The sequence below is a fragment of the Tursiops truncatus genome, chromosome 16, assembly GCF_011762595.2.
Source record: "Tursiops truncatus isolate mTurTru1 chromosome 16, mTurTru1.mat.Y, whole genome shotgun sequence".
NCBI lineage: Eukaryota > Metazoa > Chordata > Mammalia > Artiodactyla > Delphinidae > Tursiops > Tursiops truncatus.
This window is the reverse complement of record NC_047049.1, coordinates 16,118,128-16,135,395: the sequence shown is the minus strand read 5'-3', so window position 1 is coordinate 16,135,395 and position 17,268 is coordinate 16,118,128. Positions and strand designations below refer to the sequence as shown.

General features: G+C 37.8%; 1 protein-coding gene across 2 annotated transcripts in view; it reads left to right on the top strand.

Annotated features, from left to right (window-relative positions):
* The window catches only part of NHLRC2 (NHL repeat containing 2), a 66,811-nt gene that overhangs the window by 38,000 nt on the left and 11,543 nt on the right, over positions 1-17,268 (top strand). For both annotated transcript variants that reach the window (XM_019940037.3, XM_073793955.1), the window contains 5 exons: positions 10,079-10,178; positions 13,334-13,565; positions 14,135-14,257; positions 15,175-15,384; positions 16,402-16,621. In XM_019940037.3, the coding sequence (XP_019795596.1) occupies positions 10,079-10,178; positions 13,334-13,565; positions 14,135-14,257; positions 15,175-15,384; positions 16,402-16,621 (885 nt within the window). The remainder of the gene's footprint in view (positions 1-10,078; positions 10,179-13,333; positions 13,566-14,134; positions 14,258-15,174; positions 15,385-16,401; positions 16,622-17,268) is intronic.

Genomic DNA, 17,268 nt, shown 5'->3' with positions numbered 1-17,268 from the left:
TTTGAATATCATAACTGATTGTGTTTGCTTTGTTGTATTGATTCCTAGGAAACTTAGAGACAGATTTGTCTCTAGCAAAGTGTAACGGAAACATGACATTCATTTTTTTTTTTAACATCTTTATTGGGGTATAATTGCTTTACAATGGTGTGTTAGTTTCTGCTTTATAACAAAGTGAATCAGTTATACATATACATATGTTCCCATATCTCTTCCCTCTTGCGTCTCCCTCCCTCCCACCCTCCCTATCCCACCCCTCCAGGCGGTCACAAAGCACCGAGCTGATCTCCCTGTGCTATGCGGCTGCTTCCCACTAGCTATCTACCTTGTTTGGTAGTGTATATATGTCCATGCCTCTCCCTCGCTTTGTCACAGCTCACCCTTCCCCCTCCCCATATCCTCAAGTCTGTTCTCCAGTAGGTCTGTGTCTTTATTCCTGTCTTACCCCTAGGTTCTTCATGACATTTTTTTTCTTAGATTCCATACATATGTGTTAGCATACGGTATTTGTCTTTCTCTGACTTACTTCACTCTGTATGACAGACTCTAGGTCTATCCACCTCATTACAAATAGCTCAATTTCGTTTCTTTTTATGGCTGAGTAATATTCCATTGTATATATGTGCCACATCTTCTTTATCCATTCATCCGATGATGGGCACTTAGGTTGTTTCCATCTCTGGGCTGACATTCATATTTTAATATTACTTGGCTGCATCTTTCTTTTCTACTCTATTTACCTATTGCTTCAATTTTCTTATTTTAAATTTATTTATCTTACTAGGGTTTATTTCCTTGTAAACTACCTGAATACTTTGTGAAATAAAAGTAGAAGTAAATAATCCAGTAGAATAATTTATTTTTATTTATTTATTTTTTGCTGTACTCAGGCCTCTCACTGCTGTGGCCTCTCCCGCTATGGAGCACAGACTCCAGACGCGCAGACTCAGCGGCTATGGCTCACGGGCCCAGCCGCTCCGTGGCATGTGGGATCTTCCCGGACCGGGGCACGAACCCGTGTCCCCTGCATTGGCAGGCGGACTGTCAACCACTGTGCCACCAGGGAAGCCCCAGTAGAATAATTTACTGAACTGATTGGGTATGATAATTGATCCATATGGAAGAAAAAATCTGTTAATCATAAAACTAAAAATGCTTTAAGGACTATAAGTGTACATTTATAGAATGTACTTTTTTTTTTTTTTTTGGCGGTATGCGGGCCTCTCACTGTTGTGGCCTCTCCCGTTGCGGAGTACAGGCTCCAGACGCGCAGGCTCAGCGGCCACGGCTCACGGGCCCAGCCGCTCCGCGGCATGTGGGATCTTCCTGGACCGGGGCACGAACCCCTGTCCCCTGCATCAGCAGGCGGACTCTCAACCACTGCGCCACCAGGGAAGCCCTATAGAATGTACATTTTTAACTAGTCTTTTGATGTTTAAGTGTGTCTTTTCTGACAGTCTTATACCAATCACAATGTATTGTTTTGGTTTCCTTAAACTGTGATGAGTTTTTAAAACACCTGCAAAGAAAACAGGACTGAAAATTTTAAAACCTATTCTTTTCAATTGTCTTTCCACATCTTATTCACTAACAATTTGACTTTGCTACTTGCCTTTATTGTCTTTCCAAAGTATTAACTTTGTTTTCAGAGGAAAAACTTCCTTCCAATTCATTCATATTGAATTGGTTTGAATATATTTAAATTATGTAATTGTACAACTGGTTTAAGCAGATGTGGGATTAAATGCAACTTGAAGGGGACTGTGGTTAAGAAAAATTGTTCTTGTAAGCACTTAAATTCTTTAATACTTTAAGAATTATATAGAATATTTCTGAAATTCTACCATAGTTAGGAATATGAGAAAGGATGGAATTATCAGAAGGAAAACATGAAAAATAGATAAGGTATTGTGGTATCTTCACATATTAAGCTGTTCTGCAGTGCAAACAATGGACCACAGTTACACCTGACAACATGGAGAAGTATCAGGAAATCTGTTGAGTGGAGAAAGCACCTTTTATAGAATGTTCAATAGCAAGCAAGATTAACTATACATTGAGAGATCCATTCAGACATGGTAAAATTTTAAAATCAAAGAAGATAATGAAAAACACATTTTTAGACTGGTAGTTCCTTCTGGGAAGAGGAGGAGGATATGCTAACAGAGGGGTGCAGGAAGTTTTCAAATAATCTTCCCTTTTCTTGAGCTGGTGTTGTGCACATGGATGTTTAGTTATTATTTAAACTTTATGTAGAACAGTTATCCATTCATATGCATATTTAAGTAAAAATTAAACCTTAAAAGGAAAGAAAATAGATCAGATAAAGAGAGTGAAAAATAACAAAGACAATATACAGTTGAATATATACCCCACCAAAAGACTCAGATAATGAACAGCATACTTCAAAAAGAGATTAGGGAAAGGGACTTGAAATACCTCTGATTATTTTAAATATATATGTAATATTTAAATGTGTGTGTGTTTGTATTTTAAATAGTACCTGAATTTTTAACCTAATTATGCCATTACAGTGATAAAAGCATGGAAATAATTCACATAAATTGATTTTTACAAAAAATCACTTTATAAAAGTTATTTTCATCTTTGTCCATTTTTGATTATCACTCTAAATATGGTTAAAACTTTATAATGCACTAAAAATAATTAAAAAGAACTCCAATAAATTCATTTTTTCACCGGAAACATTGCCATGTTTCTAAAATGCATACCAAGTCTGTGCTGTCTCCACTCATGCCCGACAATAACCCGAGAATTTCTTTTATCGTAAAGGTCAGAACCCCTGCTAGTCTCTAAGTACTTCAGACTTCACCTGATTTTAAATCATTTACAGAAAGGATAGTGTGCCCAAATGCCATTAACCTTCCTTGGCCCTTTAATCAGCATTTCCCTAGATAGAAATTTAGTTGTACTTATTTGACCTTTAATGATTGAAATCCAACTATTTAGTATGCTAGTCTGGTAATCTACAGCTTAGATAATATGTTTCTCTGACTTCCATTAATATGCTGTAAATAAAATACATTTATCTTATCAGATGATACAACATTTTTTTGAGAAATAAATTTTATATAATGTGACTAGTGTGTTTTTATTTTAACAAAATAAAAACAGTAGTAGTATTTTTATATCTGAATAACTATTATCACACTGACTTGGTGTTTATAAGGGTTTTTTTCAGTTCGAATGATGAGGTAATAATTTACAGAAAGTAACATTTACCCTTAATAGGTGTAAGTTCTATTATGAAGAATCTTTATAACCATTGCTACAATCAAGATATAGAATATTTCCATCACCCCAAAAAGTTCTCTTATGACTCTGTTCAGTCTCCCTCCCTCGCCCTCTACCACCCACTCTACCCACTCCACCCACTGGCAACAATGATTTCTTGTTCCTCAGTATAGTTTTGTATGTCTGGTTTCTTTCAATTACCATAATCAGCGATTCATCCATGTTCTTGCATGTGTCAGTAGTTCTTTTTTATTGCTGAGTAGTATTCCATTGTACAGCTGTACCACAATTTGTTTATTAACTCACCAGTTGGTAAGCATTTCAGCTGTCTCTGGTTTATGGCAATTATGATTAAAGCCTCTATAAACGTTTGTGTACAGGCTTTTATGTGGACATATATTTTCTCTTGGGCAAATGCTTAGGAATGAAATTGCTAGATCATATGATAAATGTATGTGTAATTTTATAAGAAACTACCAGACTGTTTCCCAACGTTGCTGATTTCTTAAAAATCCCGTGTCTGGCTGGAATAATTTTGCTTTTGCATGTAGAACTAACTTTAACATTTCTTGCAGCACATGTCTGCTAACAGTGATTTCTCTTAGCCCTTTCTTTGGAGGGGGAGGGTCTGAAAAAGTAATTAGCATTCATTTTTGAAAGCTATTTTTACTCCATAAATAAGTCTGGATTGGCTTTTTTTTTTTTTTTTTTTGATATTTTAAAGATGTCATTCCACTGTGTTATAGCTTACATAGTATAAACAAGAAGTCTGATTTAATTCTTTTCCTAGTTCCTTAGTATAAAAAATGTGTTTTTTCCTCTGGCTGCCTTCAAGATTTTCTCTTTGGTTTTCAGCAGTTTGATTGATATGTCGAGGAGTTACCTGCTTAGGATTCTTGATGTCCTTTGTTATTTGGAAAAATTCTCAACCATTATCTTCTCAAATAGTTTTTCTGCTCCTTTCTCTTCTTTCTGGGATTTCAGTTACTCGTATGTTAGATTCTAATATTATATTCAACAACTTTTACATATTATGGTTTTGGGTTTTTTTAAATGTCACCCTTTTCTCTTTGTGTTTCAGCGTGCATAGTTTCTGTTGATTTATCTTTAGGGTCATCGATTGTTTCCTCAGCTGTGTCTAGTCACCTGATGAGCTTGTTGAAGGAATTTTTCATTTCTGATATTATTCTTTTTCTAACAGTATTTCCATTTTAATATTTCTTAGAGATTTCATCTATCTTCTCAAATTCCCCATCTATTTAGGTATGTTGACCGTCTTTTTCTCTAGATTCTTTACCATAGTAAACGTAGTGATTTCAAAGTCTATGTCATAGATCTAAATTTCAGGTCAGCTCTGAGTCTGTTTCTGTTGATCGCTTTGTCTCTTGAAAATGTTTTTTTGTTTGTTTTTTAATTTTGTTTTGCTTACATTTAAGTGCGTCTTCTCATTTTTTGTTAAATGCCAGTCATGCATGGAACTATAGAGGCTGAGATCAATAGTATTTGTCATTATTATGGGAGGTCGAGTCAATTTAGTCAGAAGCTGGCCTGGATCTGGATTTTATTATTGCTGTGAGTTCTGTCAAATCACCATAGCTTTCACAGTCCTCTAGCAGTGTGCTGTTGCCTAAGCCTGGGGGGCTAGATGCTAGAGACTTTTTCTTAGTGTTAGTACTCCACCGTCAGCTTTCAGTCAGCCAGCACAGATCCCCAAGGGATAGACTGCTGCTGTCTTTCTGTACTAGATTGCATTGGGGCTGAGGGAGAGTTCTCTGTTGTTCTGGTGAGCCTCAGTCTTAGGGAGGCACTGTGTGCCTGGGCCTCCATGAAACAAGGTGGAGAGCTTAGAGCTTTTTCAGTGATTCTCTTCCTTCTCTCTCTGGCAGCTTAACTCTGTCTTATATTTGTGAGTGGTTTTGAAGCATTTCCTGCTTCTCTCCCAGCAGTGGGAAATCTCTACTTGTTGTCTGGGGTCTTTGGCCAAAGACATTTCCTTGCCCCTCCACCAGAGGTAGAGAGTTTTTTTTTTTCCTCTCCTCCTCCTCCAGTTATAATTAGTCTTTTCCTGTGCCCTGGCAGTGACAGACTTTGTTGCTTTTTCCTAGTGGATTAAGGCTTTGCTTTACAGGGGAGATTTAGAAGCTGCACAGAAAAAACCATTTACACTAATGGATGCTTTCACAGATGCCATTAAGAGGGTTCTAGTCAGTGGGATCTATTTTGATCATAGTTGCTTAAAATAACACAGAATTTGTAAAAGCTGGACTGCAGGTAATTTTTATATTCATATTTCATTTGCTGATTTTGTTCCTGTTTTCTGAAACTATTTCACTAATCCTTCTTGATAATTGATAATTATGAGGCATTTTGCCTTTAAAAATACTTAACTCCCAAAACCTTTTTAGCTATTGGCATTGTCCTTTTTTTAATATTAATTTGTGACTGCTGTAAGTCAGTGATTCTAAGGACACTCTTTTTTTTATATATATATAAATTTATTTAATTTATTTATTTTTGGGTCCTCGTTGCTGCACGCAGGCTTTCTCTAGTTGTGTCGAGTGGGGGTTACTCATTGTTGTGGTACAGGGTCTTCTCATTGTGGTGGCTTCTCTTGTTACAGAGAACGGGCTCTAGGCACATGGGCTTCAGTAGTTGTGGCTCACGGGCTTAGTTGCTCCACAGCATGTGGGATCTTCCTGAACCTGGGATCGAACCCATGTCCCCTGCATTGGCAGGCGGATTCTTAACCACTGCGCCACCAGGGAAGTCCCAAGTGTACTCTTAATTTAAGGTTGAAATGTTCATGATTGCCACATTCTTGTTAGAAGGAACTAATACCCATACTTGGTGATACAACTATATACTTTTTTTTTTAATAAATTTATTCATTTTTATTTTTTGCTGTGTTGGGTCTTCGTTTCTGTGCGAGGGCTTTCTCTAGTTGCGGCGAGCAGGGGCCACTCTTCATCACGTTGCGCGGGCCTCTCACTGTCGCGGCCTCTCTTGTTGTGGAGCACAGGCTCCAGACGCGCAGGCTTAGTAGTTGTGGCTCACGGGCCCAGTTGCTCCACAGCATGTGGGATCCTCCCAGACCAGGGCTTGAACCCGTGTCCCCTGCATTGGCAGGCAGATTCTCAACCACTGCACCACCAGGGAACCCCTACTCTTTTTTTTTTTTTTTTTTTTTTTTTTTTGGGGTACGCGGGTCTCTCACTGTTGTGGCCTCTCCCGTTGCGGAGCGGAGCACAGGCTCTGGAGGCGCAGGCTCAGCGGCCATGGCTCACAGGCCCAGCCGCTCCACAGAATGTGGGATCTTCCTAGACTGGGGCACAAACCCGTGTCCCCTGCATCAGCAGGCAGATTCTCAACCACTGCTTCACCAGGGAAGCCCCCCCTTTTTTTTTTAAAGCTGAGGGGAAAGTCAAGAGACTTCTTCCCAACAGGATGGAAATTTTATTTTTTATTTTATTTTACTTATTTATTTTTGGTTGTGTTGGGTCTTCATTGCTGTGCACAGGCTTTTTCTAGTTGCGGCAAGCAAGGGCTATTCTTTGTTGTGGTGTGCGGGCTTCTCATTGTGGTGGCTTCTCTTGTTGCAGAGCACAGGCTGTAGGCGCACAGGCTTCCGTAGTTGTGGCACGCGGGCTCTAGAGTGCAGGCTCAGTAGTTGTGGTGCACAGGCTTAGCTGTTCCATGGCATGTGGGATCTTCCAGGACTAGGGATTGAACCCATGTCCCCTGCATTGGCAGGAGGATTCTTAACCACTGCACCACCAGAGAAGTCCCACAACTATATACTTTAGATTTAAAAATCCAGGATGAACAGTATAAACATGATTATTAGTTTGATAGACATTATAAATGCCAGACTACACCCCCCCCCCATTTTTTTTAACTCCCATTTTATTTACAAGAACAAACTCTTCAGCCCTCACTGAAATGGTTAGGCAGGGTAAAAACTTCTTGAGTGGCAGTTTAGTAAGGAAGTGATGAGCCTGGACTCTGGGGCCAGACCACTTGGGTTCTAACTAGTTTCACATCTTAGTAGTTGTGTGACTTTGGACAAGTTACTCAGCCTCTTGATGCTTCAGTTTCCTCATCTCAATGGGAGATACTAATAGTATCTACCTCAAATGTTTATTGTGAGAATTGGGAGAATTACTATATGGAAAGCACCCAGAACAGTGCCTGGCACATAGAAAGTACTATATAAGTGTCCGTTGTTATTGTTGTTTGCTATAAGATTCTCATTATAAAAATCTCAAGATGTTGATAAGCTGAACCAAACCAAAAATGCAAAGGCGAGGGACTGGAAAAAATACTTGAAAGAGATTATTTGGCCACCGGCTATTCCAGAGGCTACAAGAAGAGAAGGGCAGAAGGAGTGACCTAGCCACAAATACTGGAGTGTAAAGCCTTGGTTACCTTTGATCAGATCTCAATTTCTGATCACACATTAAAATGCACTTGGGTAATTGAATCCAAAGCTAAGTCCATGGAGCAGGGGTGGAAGGGAGGGAAAAGAGAACGGGCCAAGCAGAGTGTTGGCCAGAAGAGCACAGGCTCACTCCTGTAGTTCCTTCATTCTGATCAGAACACTAATAATCTGGAATTGGACTCACTAATGGATTATTATTCCAGGTTTAGCTGTGTGAATACCAACAAATTATTTAACCCCTTTGACTTTCAATTTCTTCATAAAATGGAGATGATAATAACTAGACTTGCTAATGTTGTTAAAGGAAATAATCCATACAAAGTGCTTATTATTAGCTCAGTGCCTTAAACAGGAAATGTTCCAAATGGTTTTCATTTTCACCACCATGCCCCCCGTCCTCATTATCATCCTCATCAACTGGTATGTAGAATCATAAACTCCTGAGTCCCGACCTGACACAGCCTCTGCTTCTACACTATTTCTCATACCTCCAGCTTCTAAAGGGAATAAGTACACAGAGACTAAGACCAAACAGATGCTCACACTAATATTACGATGAAGCTTTGGCCTCATAGGTAGACCCTAGTTGAACTAGCCTGGCCTGTTTGGAGAAGTAGATGATGGAGACCTGATTTGGTCTTTCACTCCTGTATATACCAACACAGCTCTTCTTTGGCAAAGTAGGGAGGCTTTAAACCCATGTCATCTTCTAATGATTATAGTTTTATTTCCAATCTTCATGCTTTTTGCTTCTTTTTCTTGTATGAATTAGGACCTTCATATGATACTAAATAAGTGTTGATAGCAGATCTCCTTGTCTCATTTCTGTTCTCAGGGGGAATGTCTTAGTTCGGGCTGCCATAACAAAATGCCACAGACTGGGTGGCTTAAACAACAGAATTTTATTTTCTCACAGTTCTGGAGGCTAGAAGTCCAAGGTCAAGGTGCCAGCATGATTGGTTTCTGGTGAGAGCTCTCTTCTGGCTTATAGACGGTCACCTTCAACCGTTGTCTTCACATGGCAGGGGCAAAATAAAATAAAAGAATATAATAATGAAAAGTTTTTGATCTAGTTCTAAAGTGATTAAGCAGAGACTGAGTCCCCAGAATACATGGATGCACTGTCACTTTTAATTTATGTTTATTAAAAATATTTGACTATGAAAAATTAAGTGGAAGTAAACTACTTTCCTTTAGATTTCATATGATAGCAATTAACACAGCGAAAGAGGCAGCACGTTAAATAGATTTTCTTGTTGGACTTCCTGGGTTCAGATTCCAGTTCCTTCATTTACTAGCTCTGTGATTCTGGTAAGTTAGCTAACCTGTCTAAGCCTCAGTTTCTTTTGTAAAAGGCCTGTAAGAAGGGCCTTTTGAGAAGATTCAAGTGATAATCTCTGTAAAGTGCTTGGCACATAGCAACCACAGTTTATTGACCATCAACATTATTTTTGTTAAATTAAACAAAATTTAAATTAAATAAAATTTAATTTTGTTAAATTAAAAGACACTTGAAAGTAATTCAAGTTAAGGAAGAAAAATTCCTTCTGGACACAACTACTTGAAGTTAAAGAAAGTACAAATAAAATAGCCTTTCCGATATATTTATTTTAGCATATGTCTGACCAAATTATTTTAGTGAAAATGTCTCAACTACATGTAAAAGTAGCTTCAGAATACAGCTTAATTAAATATTTTAAAAATAGAATTAATTTGAGAAACAGAGCCTTGTCACATTGTAATAAGTTGTAATATCAGTCTAAAAAAACAACATTATTTATTAATTTTAGAAAACAGCTATATTGTAATATAGTGTACTCTTAGCTTGATTACATGTCAACCATATCTTTTTGAAAAAGGTTCACAATTAAACAGTAGATTTTTAAAGAGCAGCAGTGATGTGAGTCTAAGTCTTAAAAGCTAATACTGGGGTAGAAATATACATTTCTTAAACTATTAAAAGATACAGTCCTTTCATGAGAAATTGTTCAAAGAACTATTCCTATATTCCTAAAGCATGTAATTTAGGTACTTGAGTGCCAGAGTTTCTTTGGAGAGTGTGTGTCAACCCATTTCTTCTGTCACATAAAATAAGAAATCAGATGTTTAAAAACATTGTGCCCAGAGATGCAGAGGGACATTTTGCTATTAAGAATACTTCGGATTTCTGTGAATGTAAATTTATAAGTCTAAAGAAGTAAACTTTTCATGAGGAAAATGGAAAAATTTCCAAAATGACTTAAAACATTGCAAATATTTTTACTTTCTTCTATCGGATGATTTATAAACATACTACTGTCTTCCCTTAATTTAAATTTCTGAAAGATTGGGAATGTTTGTATTAACCAGATATATCTATAGTAATTACTGTTTATTTTCATAAAGGTTCAGAGGTCCAAAGAGATGACATTCTGTGGATAGCCATGGCAGGGACTCATCAGATATGGGCATTCCTGTTGGACTGTGGCAGATTACCAAAGAAAAAGTAAGTGGTAACTTCGGTAACATCTCTCTTTGGGTAAACGTGGCGTTCACAGAACTCCTGTTCCCGAAGTCTTCATCCTCGTAGCTCTCACTGTGCTGGTCAGGATGTGCTGGGCTGTGCCACCATAACCAGCGGCCCAGGTCCCTGGTGGCTTAGGACGAGGTCTGTTTGCTGGGGGAGCACTACTCTGCCCCCCAGTGATGCAGCAGCCACCGTCTGGAGCTCTGCCAGCTGTCCTGGCAGAGAGAGACAGAGCTGGTGAGTTGCTCACTGGCTCTGAAAACTCCTCAGAAGTGACACACATCACTTCTACTCATATTTCGTCAGCCCAAGTAAGGCTCGTGACCACACCCAACCTTGGGGAGCTTGGGAAGAGCGGTCCCCCCGAGCATCCACAAGGAGAACTGGGAGCATCTTTTATTTTAATGCGTATTTCTAATATCCCTGATCATTAATTCAGATATCTGAAGACTGCATAGCAGAGTAGTTAATAGCTCAGGTTTTGTAGTCAGGCCTGAGATTGAGTCCTGGCTTTGCCACTTATCTACATGAGCTTGGGAGAGTCACTTTAACTTTCTAAGCCTCAGTTTCCTTATTTATATCTACCTCATAGGCTTGTTTTGAGAATTAATGTGTGTGAAGAGCTCAGCCTGGTGCCTGGCATGTACAGTAAATGTTGGTAGCATTGCTGCCACTGTTAGGGGTATAAAGCTGGAAAAGTAGTGTCTTTACAAATTTTCTTGTATTTTTTCTATAGAGCCTGTCCTATTCTCCCTGACACTGGGGTTAGGGTTCTCTTTCCCTCCCTTCCCCGCCCTCCCCTCCCCGCCCTCCCCTCCCATCTCTCCCTTCTTCCCCTCTCCCTCCCTCTCACCCCTCTCTCTCTCACCTTCTGTTTTTGGTTGCACTTGTTTACATAACCGTTCTCTCCTAGTAGACTGCCTCTTAAAGGAAAGGACCCTTTCGCATTCACTTTTGTGTCCCCTGTACCTAGCACAGTATCTGACACATGATAGGAGCTCAGTAAGGGTCTGCAGAAGAAATAAATGAATGAAAGTCATAGACCATAAAGACTGTCAAACCACCCTAGAAAGTAAGTGTCAGTCACCTCAGTTACCTTTATCAGTAGAAAGGGGCAGTTATATAGATAATCCAAAATATCAGATATTCTAAAGAGTGTATATGTGTGTGTTGCTTTGTACGATGTTTTGCAACATTTAATCATTCATCTAACAAATATTTATTAAGCAAACTAGGCACTGTGCTTGGCCGTAGGGATGAAATGATATGTTTACTATATTAAGAATAAAATGAAAAAATGTGGTTACTGTTCTCAGAGGAAGAATCAGATCAGCAAAAACAAACAAAAAATAGTTGGGAAGTACAGGCGCTGTGTGCAAAAGGAATCACTGCAGTAGTCCTTTAAATGGAAGTTGTCCCTTACATAAATAAGAGGAACACCTGATATAAATAAGATCTGAGGTATCAAGGAAGGCTTCCTGGAAGATGGTACTAAACTAAAACCTGATAGAGAGTAGAAAGGAGTTCAGAAGAGTAGAGGTTTTCTAGGCAAGAAATGACCCTAGTGATGTCAGTAGCAGCCAGATCATGAAGTGCCTTGTGAGTCTTCTTTAGAGATTTGAAAGTTATTCTGCTTATACCTTTATAGGAAGTTTTAAGCGGGGAAGCGACATAAGATTTGTGTTTTTGAAAGGACACTGGCAGCATTTGGAGTGTGACGGTACTGGAGACAGAGCTACAAGTGAGGAGACGATTGCTGTTATCCAGGCCAGAGACGATAGTAGCCCAAACAGCGACAGGACCGATAACATATAAGATGAGGAAGAAAGTAGTAGCAGAGGTGACCAGAATATGCTGTTGTAAGCGATGGCTGTTTCGGACCTAGATGGTCAACAATGTGGACTAAATTTCCACATAAGTAGAGTTGTCACTTGTTTGCAATAGTAAAGTGTCCATTTGGATCACATTGACCTGTATTATAATTTTAAGGACCCTTTATCTTTATTTGTTACTGATCTTCAAGTGGTAATAACTCCTGAGCTTTTAGAAGTTACCGTTTCTCCCCACTCTTTCTACCTTTAATTAAGGGAACTCCTTTTTAAAATTGTTGTAACTCCTTTGTTTGTTTGGCGTATTGGTCATTACATGTATTCCTCTGAGTAGGTTATTTTTACGAGTCCCTTGAATAAATGGCTGTATTTATACATTTTGTATCCCTTTGCCTCCACTCCTGGCTCCCCACCAAAGTTAGCATTGGGATCATATCAACTAGGAAATGATATGATGGTCATTTTAGACTTTTGCATGTTGTGCCCTATTAGGAAATGATATACATACAGTCTCGTTATTTTGCATCTGAAGTCAGCTTCTTCCCTTCCCTCAACCCAGGACATTACCATGTCTTCCTTACAGTTCCTCTGACATAAACTTAGAAGCCAAGGTATAAAACTTTCTCTGCATTACAAAAGGAATCATTACGATAGTCCTTTAAATAGAAATTTCCCTACTGTATATAAGAAATGGATTTGTACAATCGATTAGTTAAAGCAGTGTAATCATATTATTATCTTAAAATGAGTACCTGGCTGTCTTTCACAAATTATTCTTTTAATTCTTTTTTCTAGTCTCTACTTATATACAAGAAAATAAAACATTTTTAATGAAAATTTAAGCTTTAAGCTATCAAGAGCTAGAAAAGGTTACCTAGATCTTTTTAATTCCTTTTCAGAACCTAATGTTGCATGAAGCTAAGAAGAGGTCAGGAAGTAAAGGTGGGATCTAGCTGTACCTACCTCTCATCACTTGGAGGAAAAAAAAAAAAACTATCCCATCAATGATATGATCTTTATTCTTATATTTCTAACTTCGTCAGTGATTTCCTGTCTTGCCATTGAGAATAGTTTCATTTTTGTGTATGTCAAAAATTTAAAAAGGTAGAAAGGTCTCTACACAGTGGATAAATAAGTTAATGATTAGAAACGACAGTGAAAGGTGATTTGCACAATTTAGGCCAAGATCACTGGATTTTTTTTTTTTGTATATAATGCTGTCACCATTGATTTACATTCATTTGTTTAATGAAATTGGACACAGTATAACAATGTTGACTTCACCTATGAATTTGTCTTTTTTAGTGAGTTAAAAAAAGGAACCTGCCTTCGGTTTGCTGGAAGTGGAAATGAAGAGAATCGAAATAACTCATATCCTCACAAAGCCGGTTTTGCCCAACCTTCAGGTCTTTCTCTGGCCTCAGAGGATCCCTGGAGCTGCCTGTTTGTAGCAGATAGTGAGAGCAGTACAGTGAGAACCGTCTCGCTGAAAGATGGAGCAGTAAAGCACCTCGTGGGAGGAGAGAGAGATCCTATGGTAATGAGAAGCACTCTCATGTGGTGCGCCTGCTTGACAAGCTTGTGATTTTCTGAATTGTGAAGAGTTAATAAAATTTAGGAAGGAGAAAGTTCTTGGCTTGTCCATGTTAAAATGGAAGTCAAACCAAAGGAAATGTGAGTATGAAGAACTACAAGTAACAAAACCACCTAAGAAAATAAAATGACTCGACTTGATTATATATAAATGTCAAAGTTTCAGGAGAAAAGGAAGGATAAAATATTGATTACCAAGCAAGGGGAAAACGTAGATTAGATATCTGGCAGTAGGGTGGAAAGAGCACCAGATCAGTAGACTTGACCTGTTCCTGATCAGATGTGTGATTTTTGTGAATAAAATTCCTAAACACCACAAATTAATTCAAGTTCAGAATTCTATCATTTTTTTCTAATTTCAGTCAAATGCCCAGCCCTATTTATATGAAATCAGACTTTTTCCCCTTTAAGTAGCATATACAGCTATCTTAATTTTCACTTTATACCCTAACAAAGCACTGTAAAAAAATTTTAATACATGCTGTTTCTTTCTTTTTTTTTAAAAAAAAAAAGAATTTATTTGCTTTTGGTGATGTTGATGGAGTAGGAATCAATGCAAAGCTTCAACACCCACTTGGAGTAACTTGGGACAAGAGAAGGAATTTAGTTTACGTGGCAGACTCTTACAATCACAAGGTGAGTCTTGAAAGAATTATATAATACCCTGCTTTTCACTTGCGGTATTTAAAATGCTGAAAGATCTGTGAGCCTCCTACAATTGCCGCTAAAATATAGCGAGGAGTGACAGTTTTGGACAACTGTACATAAGCCTTTCTGTTCTTTTCTTGGTCCTTTCTTGCAGAGAGGATGTGATGGTACTCTGAGCTGGGGGGAAAGGACTGAACAAATTCCCCATGACTAGCCAAAACTTGTGAATTGCAAGCCATTAAAGCTGCTTAGTAACATGTTGAGTAAATGAGGACCAGGCGGGTAGCAGGGAAATTAACATGTCAACTAACGAATGAACATTTTTGAGCCTTTGCACAGTTGCCATGCCTGTTAGCAAGTAATTCCATTTTCATCAGCATTTCCATTTTTTTTGTCTCTACTGCATTCTTACTGTGCATTTTTCCTTTTTATAAAATCAGTGGAACCCAAATGTTAATATTTTTGTGATGAGAGGCTGTGAATTTAATGTAATTGAAACACAGCGAGGAGTCATAAGTTTAACGTAAGTAGCCAAATCCTCAGCCAATGTTAGATATTCATGAGAAGAAAGTCAGTTCCACTCTGTCCCATTGTGAGGGGAGAGAAGAACATTAAAATTTTTTTTTTAATTCCATAAATAATTTTATCAAAGATTGCTTCTAGAAGACAGGACGTAACTGGGGATTTTATAGTGTTTAGCCCTCAGAATGAAATATCTCCCCTTAGACTGTAATTTGAATGTTTGGCTTTTTAAGAAAATATGGAAATGTCTGTTCTTTTTCTGAGATTTATTAAGAATACTAATGTCAATCAGGAATTCTCTGGCTTGCTTAATATGATACTTTTCCATACTAGAAATGTGCAGTTGAGCTTCAGATATATAAATTTTTGTTCTATCTTCTTAGATTAAAGTTGTGGATCCAAAAACAAAAAACTGTACAACATTAGCGGGAACTGGAGATGCAAGTAATGTTATCGGTTCCAATTTCACCGACTCAACTTTTAATGAACCAGGAGGCTTGTGTATTGGAGAGAATGGTCAGTTATTATATGTGGCAGACACCAATAACCATCAAATTAAAGTGATGGATTTAGAAACAAAAACAGTTTCTGTGGTAAGTAATCTTTAAGTTAAAGGGCATCATTTTGAGAAAGATTCTAAGATCCTCAGCAACAACAGAGGCACTTTTGGTTAGGCCATCTCTAGTGGTGAAAGTGAAACGTGGGTAGAGTAGTGAGTGGGTGCCTATTCCAAGGATATCCTGTTATTTTTAAAATAAAAATTCCATTTGTGCCAAGAGTGTTTGAGAAAGATTCTAGAAGTTGGAGAGAATTTGATGAACTTTCAGAAAAGGGAAAAAAAAAAAGGACTCATCTCTTTTTAAATGTATGGACATACTGACACACTACACATACAAACTATGTGGGTTGGGTTGTTTAATCTTGGGTGTTTTTTTTTTTTTTAATGATCCTCTGACTAGTGGGTAATCTTTGTTTCCTACGGTGAATCCATTACCAAATAATCTTTAAAGGAAGCTCTAGGAGCCACATTTCTCAAGACTTAAAAATAAGATTGGAAGAAACTTAAGTAAGTTCTAATTTTAAAGATATGGACATGGTCTCTAATACAAGTTAGCCCTTTATATATCACATTTGCCTGGAAAAATGCAAGTTTTTTTCCTAAAATTCTAGGAATTTCCAAGATGTGTTTTAAAATAAAAACACAGATTCCCATCATAAGTGTCATTTCTCTTGACATAGATCTCTGATACAAGATGAATGACATCTTATAGTTGGCAATGAAAATTATAAGAGGGTGTATATTATATCCACTACATTTAAATTGATAAAGTTTTATTTTAATTTCCTGCTATCTATAAACATATTGGACAGTTAATTCAGTTTCATTCATAAATGTTGGCAGTTTTTTGGCCAGGATGAAATATTTTTCTGAACCTGCAAAATAATCATGAGGAAATTTAAGTAAACAACTTCTGATTCAGAAGAGAATGGCAATTAAGTTTCCTTGACACAGAATCTCATGTTTGTACTGAAGTCTGAAAATAAGCTCTGTCAGTCTAGAATACTATAAAGTACTTGTGCTTTAAAAAACAGATTTTCTTGTTTTCTAGCTCCCAGTCTTCAGATCTGAAAGTGCTATGGTGGACGGCCCATTCCCAGCAGAAAAACAGAAGACCTTACCCAGACTACCTAAATCTGCTCCAGACATTAGACTTTCCCCGGTGGCTGCATCTCCAGGGCAAACTCTTCAGTTCAAGCTAAGGTTAGACCTCCCATCAGGAACAAAGCTAACTGAAGGAGCACCCAGTTGCTGGTTTCTATCAGCTGAAGGTATGACAATAATCTTGCAAATGCAAATATTTCATAAATTCTTGAGATTTGATCTAGTAATTTTTCTCATTTGTGATATGTTTACAGTTGGGCAGGATTTGAGGAAGGTCTTGTAAAACAGAAAGATCCAGATTGAACCCCACTTTAGCAGTTTTCTTTAGCCTTTGAGATTCTTTTATTAAATAACAGTGTAACTCACCTGAAGTTAATCATAATTGCCGCCATTTGCTATTAAGCAAATTCATTACATGAGACAGACTCGTGTGGTCTTAGAATGTTAGGCCCTTGAATATTAGGGCTGAGAGGCACCAAAGGACACCATCTGTTTTAAAACTCTTATTTTATAAGTGAGACTACGGGCTCAAAGAGATAAAGTGATTTGCTGAAGGGCATATATTGAATTAGGTCAAAAGATGGAATTTGAACCCAGCTCTGCTGGTTCTTAGTGTAGTGTCTTTTCCATTGTGCTACTCCATCTCAAACTAGCTCTAGGGTTATTAGTCCTAAAAACGAAGTTAGTTTTTTAAAGACATAAAATTCAAAGCCACCAGTTATGCATTGGGATGTTACAAAAGTTTCCAAACCCCACTCTCGGTTTCTGTACTTAACTCACCATGGTTTGTGAACCAGCACCGGTCCACAGACTA